At 35.6% G+C, this 9,175-nt stretch overlaps 1 protein-coding gene across 4 annotated transcripts in view; it reads right to left on the reverse strand.

Moving 5' to 3' along the window:
• Positions 1-9,175, reverse strand: part of LOC111875446 (ATP-binding cassette sub-family A member 2) — a 59,400-nt gene that overhangs the window by 20,413 nt on the left and 29,812 nt on the right. For 3 of the 4 annotated variants that reach the window (XM_033755821.1, XM_033755820.1, XM_033755823.1), the window contains 4 exons: positions 4,489-4,641; positions 2,412-2,524; positions 902-1,348; positions 309-597 (listed from right to left, as the gene is read on the reverse strand). In XM_033755821.1, coding sequence (XP_033611712.1) covers positions 309-597; positions 902-1,348; positions 2,412-2,524; positions 4,489-4,641 — 1,002 coding nt within the window. The remainder of the gene's footprint in view (positions 1-308; positions 598-901; positions 1,349-2,411; positions 2,525-4,488; positions 4,642-9,175) is intronic. The other variant, XM_023871701.2, reaches the window with a different exon arrangement.

Below are 9,175 nucleotides of genomic sequence, written 5' to 3' on the forward strand. Positions count from 1 at the left end.
CTGCACAGTTATGCTTTCTGTATCTATTGTAGTTTTCATTAAAAAAAGTAGGAGGCATTATATACGAAACGCTCCTTGTAATTTTAATTATAAAGATGTGTTGGCATATCTTACGAGTGTTAAAGAAATTGGACAACACTTTTTAACAGTGTATGAGAAAAGTGCCCATGCTGATATCAACATACAGGTAAAGTACAGACTGTGATGGACACTGAAACACAGCAGTTTCTATTGCTACATTACACAGTCAATACATCTCTACTCCGATATTTTGTTGGCAGTAAAGGCTGCATGCATAAAGTACATACCAAGTTCTTCAGATCCATTGAACACATTCAGCGGGTCAGCAATTAACACTACAAACATCATGATGATGGCTACTATCATGTACAACAAAAGGTCCCACGCAAAACAGGTGAACCAGTATGCGAGTGGAGAGGTTCCGGTCATCAACTGCAGCTGCTTAGCTTTTGACACCCTTTCTAGCAAAGGGAATGTCATAAAGCTTCCCGTCAGAAACAGCAAACCAAATGGCATCAGAGTCATCCATAATACCATAACACCTATTTGTCTTACAAAGCCTTCACCTGACACATGCTGGAACATAATCATTAAACATGCATTTCATTCCAATGTATGTATTCAGATACAGAACATTTCACTAAAATATGCAGTTCTAAGTAATTTCATAAAAAATTGCATTCATTAGACATACAATTATCTTCCCATATTATTTCTTAAAGGAAAATTACATGAATTGTGGCCCAAATTTTAAAGGCTAGCATGCATGCGAGCACGCACGCACGCACGCACACGCACACACACACTAATTCTCTCTCTCTCTCTCTCTGTGTACTCCAAAATATGGTTTTATACTAAGCCGTACTCTTAACACACTCACCTCTCTACTGGGAAGAGGATGATTGATGGCTGTAATAGATTTTTCTTTAGAATTTGTTTTCAAGACAGCATTAGTCAATACATTTAGAGAGATGGGAGCACTGTGAATAGCTGTAGATGAGAACATTGCATTTAACATCCCAGCTCCTGATGATGATGAATTGAATTCTGCTGCAATGATAAACTCTGTACGGTATTTCTGCATATCTGACTCTCCGGCAAGTAGCAGTGATGCACACACATCTTCAACTTCCATCACACTGGAGCCAGTTAATTTTACCAACTCTTCATATGTATCATTCCAGCCTACCGGACTTTCATTTACAGAGTATAATACATTTGTTGCTCCATAATCATTCAAATTTATTACACGAGCAGGTTCTGATGTTCCTCCAGTATTAGCAGTAAGAATTACTGTGAGAAAAGTCATCACAATAGGGATTAGAGCCTAAAAAAAAACAAAAGAAAAATAGTTATAATATGCCTAAAATTGTCAATATAAACCATATAAAAAGAGTTGTAATAAGATACATTAATATTTATTAACTATATTAAAATATATGAGACTGTAAAACAATCTATACTAATCAACTTAACGGAATATTTCACACTGTCCTTCAGTGTTTTTCTGTCCTGAGGCTTCTTTTGGGTCAGGCAACTGCCCACATGGCATAAACTGCATGTAAATGACCAAACAAAATTCAGCTTCAAAGGTGAGGCCAAATGCATCAGTATCATACCTATAGAGCTGGTGTGATCCCTGCTGGTCAGTACCTTCTGTATTACCACATAATAAGAAAAGTGAAGTGGCCAGAGAAAGTGTTCTTTTATTTTCTGCAGTGCGCTCTTATAAATTCTTTTATCAACTATTCCAAACTCAGCAGAATGTCAAAGAAAATAGTTCTCAACTACATAACTGACATCAATGAGACACAATCCATGGTGTCTATGACATAATTTCTTCATCCACTGAGGGGTCTGTCTCAACAAGAAGTCACTCCCATACCACCAAAACAGATACCTAAGAAGGAATGTTGACTGGCCAGTAAAATGAATAACCACAAAATCATTCAAAATTCTGACACCAAAGGAGATAAAATACCTGATGTAAAGCCTCAAATCTTACATACCTGATGTAACATTGCAATACATGTCTCAAAAAGAACATCAAGACTCTATGTACTCTGTGTGGGGCTTTTCTCTATCTTGGGGGCTGCTGCACTTGGCATCATAACCTCAAGGCAATGTAGGGTTTTAATTTTTTTCTTCAAACAGTATAAAACCCCACAACTGGGCTTTAAACTCTGGTATTTGAAACAAAGTCTGCACTTAAAAGTCAGGCAATGAATGTTTTAAATTATATAATGTATATCTCATAACTTCTCACAATTAGTAATGTCAGAAGTATTAATATTTGGAAGCAATATAATTTTGATTATGTTATGTCTTGGCCTTCTAGAAACTGTCTGCAGTGAAAAAATCCACGGAAATTTTCTGTATTACTCCCTTACCTGTAAGAGGAACGTTAACCACTTCCTGCATGTGAATATAACTCGCTTTGTAAACAAGGCTCTCAGTTGTTGTTCCAGTAGGCTTGCTCCAAACATTTTCTTGAATGTCAGAGCTGAAACAAATACAGTTCAATAACAGATGTTTACGAAGCTGCTGCATAACTAACATCTACCATAATAAGATGTCACTGTTAAGCCAACCTCACGAGTACTTCTTTTGGCTTATTTTGGACTTCACTCATCGTCTGGTATGTAAAAGATAAAAAGAAAAAAAACCACGATGTTTCAGAGACTGGATCTGTCTCCGTCTTCAGGTGGATAGGGAAGGATAAACCTACTCAGTTGGGCCCCTTAGAAAGAGCTAGTCTCAATCACTGGACCTGGAAGTCCAAAATAATCCGAAAGAAGTATAGTATACGCCATCGTCAGAATCCTTTCAAGTCTATCCAACCTCACGAGGTTTCAACTTTGTATAATTTCTTATACACATACTACATTTCAAATGGTTATGTGATAGTAATGATGAAAATTCTAATCAAATATACTCTACATGTCTGTAACCAAATATAAAAAGTATACCATTAATTATATGAAAGAAAATTATTTGGATTATGGATACATGTACATATTTTATTTTGACATCCCTGATTTGGCAAAGGAGAAGCATGGAGATGGAACAGGCATGTGATTAAGATGGATCAACTATGGGTGCCTAAGAAAACTCTTGAATGTAAGCCAGAAGGTAGGAGAAAAGTGAAAGGCCTTCAGTGACATGGCTAGATGATATAAAGAATGATTTCTTGGAAGCAAAAGGGAAGAAACGGATGCAGAAGGCAAATAATAAAGAAGAATGTCAATCTGTCTTAAAGAAAGTCAAGAATTTTATAAGACTGATGAGCCAAGGAGCAGGAAGCATTTTATTTCTACAATTTGCTTTATTTATTGAATTTCATGAAGGTTTATTAAAGTCCTCATTGCAATATATATGTGTATCTGTATCATTCTCCCATTCACAGAATGCAGCACATGAAGGACAACAAATGGCTGAATTTTTCCTTCTCCATGGCATGTCACTATGCAGTTCCTACTATTGCACATACAGCAACAAAAACAATTTGGAAGTGATGTTGCAAATTCTATTAGACACTTATGAATACAATCAATCATAGGAGAAAATGTGCAACAAGAGTCACAGAAATAAAATAAACACCAACCATTGGGGTTTAAAGTTTAAAGCAGTATTTTTAGTATATTAAAAAATGCACATTTATCTTAATGACAGCTGGTTGTGAGATAGGCACCAGCCAGCAAGGGCAGAATCAGAGGAATCTATGGTGTTGAGAGCAGCTACCAAGCAATGACTGATGAAGGCACAGAAGACTGAGAAGACTTAGTGTGTTCTGTAGTGAATTGTAAAGAGTGTGAATTAGTGATAGTGTTATAATTAATTGCAGTCATAAGTTGTGTAAGAGTCCAATAAATCCAATTCCAATCCAAACCCCATCTATAGTGCCTACAGTCTATACTGTGCCAACTAAGAAAAGCAGAGAGTGAAGAAGAGAAGAATAAATGTGTAAATCACAGCTTGGTCAGAGGTGAAGTTCACTCAAGCTAAATAGCTTAATGTTTGTTATTGATCATGATTTTCTTGTGCCACCACACACAATGAGAGACAAACACAGACAAAATTTTAATTAGACAATATTATATTTAGTGAAAAATTATGTCTGAATTACAGAAGGGATGGCATTATGGTAATTCTAAGTGAACATATGAATACAGCAAAAGACTGTGTCCATAGCTTTCCATGTTGCAGCTAATGGTAAAATATAATTACTATATTCTGATGATGTGGAGGGAAATTTCACTGAATCAATAACAGTGTGCTTGAGCCCAAATTTAGGAACTTCATGTGATATGAAATCTATGACCGACAAAGGCGTGCTGTATAGTTAATGATGCCATCTAGCAAGTCTATTGTGTCATAATGTACTGAAAATGCAGTATTCCGAATGTTATGAATACAACACTAACACCAATTCAGCAATGGAAGCCACCCTAAAGTTCACCATTTTACCTGGTGGAAAGATGTCCATTTCTGGTTTATATTCCAAGTCAGGGGAGTAATTATTCCAGTCTAGATCAGCAGAGCATTCAGCCACACGCAAGGGCTGTAATTCTGTTTGGAGAGCCGAGCACTTTTTCATTGTGTGAACTGTGTGCTCTAAAACTGTAAGTAAAAAAAAGCTAAAGCTATCCCTGTAACAGGCCGTGGAGGCCCATAGGGTTGTGAGATGTTGAGGTTCCCACATTTTCTAGACAATCGACTCATAGATGGCGGTAAGGGGCTCAGCCTTATGCACTAGCTGCCCTTTACCCTCCAAGAATATTCCTGGTACTCATTTCTGTTAGAGGCTGAGTTGACCCCAGGGCCATAGTGTGGCTGGAAGGATTAGGTAAACTGAAAAAAATCCCCCTCAGCAGGATTCAATCCCACAACCTTCCAGCTTGTAGCATAGTTCCTCAACTAACTATGCTAGTGCGTGAACTAAAATTGTTTAATACTAAATTGAAAAAATAACAATAGCAACTATAATTATGTTGATATTTTCAGTTGTATTTAAAAAATGAAACTGAAGAGTCAAATTTACACAAGTATACACTGTCTCATATTCTTTGTTGGTTATTTTATAATTCTGTCAATCGCCATACTACATAACACATCAGAATATATCCAGTGAAAGTCTACGATAATCAGAAAAGACTAAATCAGTTGTGTGCTATTCTGACATTCATTTTCAATGACATAACAAAATTCTGTAAACAGCATTGTGAATACAGTGAAGACAGAAATCTGTAGGACGGGGGTGAACCAAGTATGCAGATATGAACAATAATGCAATTTGCANATATATATATATATATTTCATATCATAAAAACTCTTAATGAATCTTGTGAAGTAAAAATTCAAATGCATAAGAAATCCAAAACAAAAACAAGAATGGACAAATACACCCCTTACATACGCCATTAGAGAGGTGCATTTCATTCATCCATAATGTGTCTTCTGTCTAGTATATGCAGAGATGGAAATGTGATAGCAGGAGATTCGACACTCCTTTCAATGGGCTCATATAATGCATAGTGTTCTCATACTTTTAATTTTCTTGCAATCACCAGCTTTCATCACATCTGACTGAACAGATACCATCTCTCCTTATAAATGATTAAAACGTTGAGGACCAAGGAGAAATTGCAACGCCTTCAATACTTTTTTTCTAACATTACAGAAAATCTAAACTTGCATCAGGAAATGGGTTATAATGTCATTTCATTTTTAAGAGAGGCATTTCCTAGAACATTCCCTGGTATTAAAACCATTCCAACCACTGAAACTGAAATACAAAGTATAATACATTCCTTCAAAACAAGAAACTCTTCAGGTTATTATGGAATAACAAGTAAAATTTTAAAAGTCTGTGCATCTTTAATCAGTAGCCCATTAACTCACATTTGTAATCACTCACTATCCACAGGAATCTTTCCTGATCGTCTTAAGATTTCAGTAGTAAGACCACTATATAAAAAAGGAGAAAAGACTAGTATGTCAAACTACAGGCCAATTTCACTGCTAACTACTTTCTCTAAAGTACTTGAAAAAGTTATGCACAATAGGTTAAGCCATTATTTTCAGAGTAACGATATACTAGTCCCAAAACAGTTTGGCTTTAGGAAAGGAATTTCTATTGAAAATGCAGCCTTTAAGTTAACAGACAGTGTGTTGAACTCTATTAATCAAAAAATGCATGTTCATGGAATATTCTGTGGCTTAGCAAAGGCTTTTGACTGTGTAAATCATGAAATTTTATTAACTAAATTACATTTTTTTGGCATTCAAGGAATAACGTTAAGTTGGTTCAGAACCTACCTAACAGATAGAAAACAAAAGATTGAAATAAAATCATCAAATTCAATCCAAAGTACCTACTCAAAGTGGGGAATAATAAAACATGGAGTTCCACAGGAGTCAATTTTTGGGCCTTTGCTTTTCATAATTTATATAAACGACCTCCCTCCTACATTAAGGACCTCATCAATACCTACAATATTTGCAGATGACACTAGTGTTATAATTTCTGGTAAAAATTTATATGATTTCTGCATGTTATTAACCAAGGTTATTTTGCAAATGAGTAAATAGTTTTCTGCAAACAAGCTGTCAATAAACCTAGAAAAAACAAAAGTAATAAAATTTATAACAAAAAACTTACCACAATATCCATTAAACATAGGATATAATGATAAATATATAGAAAAGGGAGTAACCACAAAATTCCTTGGCTTGCAAATTGATTATCATTTAAACTGGAAAAACCATATCGATCAGTTGATTCCAAAGTTAAGTAGAGCATGTTATGCAGTTAGATTCATGTTACATATTAGTAACACTAACACTCTCAAATCAATCTATTTTGCTTATTTTCACTCTTTAATGAAGTAGGGAATAATTTGCNAGAAAATAACTTATGTATCTTTAAATAGCCTAGTGTGTAGTCACTGTGTATTCTTGGTTTCTCTTGTGTGAGAACTCCATTGGGTCTGTACATATGTTTTGTATTTATATGACATATTCAACATCCTACAGTCATTTTGACTACCTTCGGATCCATGGAATACAATGCAATGTAATGCTAAAAAAACTGCTGCAGAAAACCTAATACACTCAACTCTCGATTATCCGGGATAATGGTGGGGATGGAAATCACGATTAATCGAAAACCTGGTTAAGACAAATTTTATTAAAAGTAGTACTGTAATACTGTACCTTCATAATACTATAGGCCTACCTGTATTTAAATTTATTCAACCTCATTTTTATGTCATCTCATGGCCTATTTAACACTTTTTCTACATTACACTGAAGTATGAATTAGTTATTTCAATCACAGTGTTCAACAACATCCAACATTTTTTTAAGAATATTCACACTTAACATTTAAAAAATTTAATACTGTCGTTTGCTTTTTCGCGGAATTTTCCTTTTTATGGATATCCGTACGAAGCCTACGTAATATTAGCTTGTCACTTAATAAACTGTTCTCTTCACTCTCAAGATAGTCTAGTAAGGATTCCAAATGATTAAGAGCAGCACCATGTGATACTTTCTTACTAGCAGCACTGTCCACCTCTTTCTCATTCTCACTTTCTTCCTGCTCTTCTGACTGCAACCCCACTTAACTTACGATTTCGTCACTGCTTAACATTTCGAAGCCCGGCTTGCACGAGTTACTGTTTAATACTTACCACAACACACTTCCTTTTACACCATGACATTTTGCTAACGCACTTGAAGATCGACACAAAGAGACTAATTGGGGTGGTATATCTGTCCTTGAAACTTTCCACAAATCCTTGCATTCTTTCACCCCTACCCTAGAACACTGTGTTAGTATAACGGGACCAAAAAATGCTGAGCTCGGTTCACACTAGTGCGAAAATAGTGTTACAACTCACCATGTGAAACAAAAGTGAATGAATATTAAACAACACATAAGCCTCAAAAAAGCCCTGGTTAAGCCACAAACCGGTTAATCCACCCCTGGATAATCGAGAGTTGAGTGTATTTGCAGATTCCTCTAACTTTCATTCACGACATTTTTCTCTGAAGGGAATATTTACTGAGATGCATCCAAAAATGTAGTGAGTCACACAAAGAACATAGGCCTTATAACAATTTAGAGTGAATTAAAATCTCACATGGTTCTTATAACAGAAGTGCCATCTACAGTAAAATCCAATTATCTGGCATGTCATGAGAAGACTCTGAACGAACCCAATTTCCACACAATTTTCACCTTTTCTAGTCTGCTTCAAAATCAAAACAAAACATGTTTACTTTACAGGTGGTTCTGGTGTGGAAGCCTTCTTAGGTGACATAACGGATAGTTGGATGAAAGATTCTGGATAAAGAATTTAATTAGCTTCTACCGTAATCAAGCATCACTATGACTGTAATGACACCTGCATGAAGGAGGATAATAGACAGCTGAGAGAACTACTGATTGCATGTAAAGATATGCACATTATAACTCTGATTTGAAGTAACTCTGTAACAGAATTCTGCACACTTGGATACAGGATAAGTGGGACTTTAGTGTATCAAGTTTCATTAAAATCTGCTGAATAGCTCAAAAGATTTATGCAGAAGATCATTCTGGGCCTCAAAACTGAACCTATACATGATACTATAAATTTAACATAAGAGCAAATTTATCAAAGAACTAAAATGACAAATGCAAAAGTTGAATTAGGTTGTCAAGTAAAGTGGCTCTTAAAATTAATTAAAGTCAATGAAATTTACATGGTTATATTCACATTACAGAAGTGTTACACATCAAGTATCGTCAGAATCGGGGTAAGCGCTCAAAATATGTACAGAAAATTAATTTAAATCTTCAGGTAAAGTGAATGAATTAAAATGAATTGAACTTACATATTACAACAGCGGCCTTTGTAGTCTAGGGGTAACGTTTCCACCTCATGACTCAAGGTACGCAGGTTCAAACCCAGCGGAGGTCGTGGAAATTTTAAGGGCGGAAAAATTCAGGGAACAAGTCCTTCGGGAGGGACTTTAAGCCATGTGTCCTGTGTCGTAGATTTACGGCACGTAAGAGAACCTCATGTCTCTAGGAAACCTCTGAGCTAAATTAGGCAACAATTTCCCACCCAAGTAGTTTCCAATGCCTCTGATAGATGGGGGAAG

The sequence above is a fragment of the Cryptotermes secundus genome, unplaced genomic scaffold, assembly GCF_002891405.2.
Source record: "Cryptotermes secundus unplaced genomic scaffold, Csec_1.0 scaffold304, whole genome shotgun sequence".
Lineage (NCBI taxonomy): Eukaryota > Metazoa > Arthropoda > Insecta > Blattodea > Kalotermitidae > Cryptotermes > Cryptotermes secundus.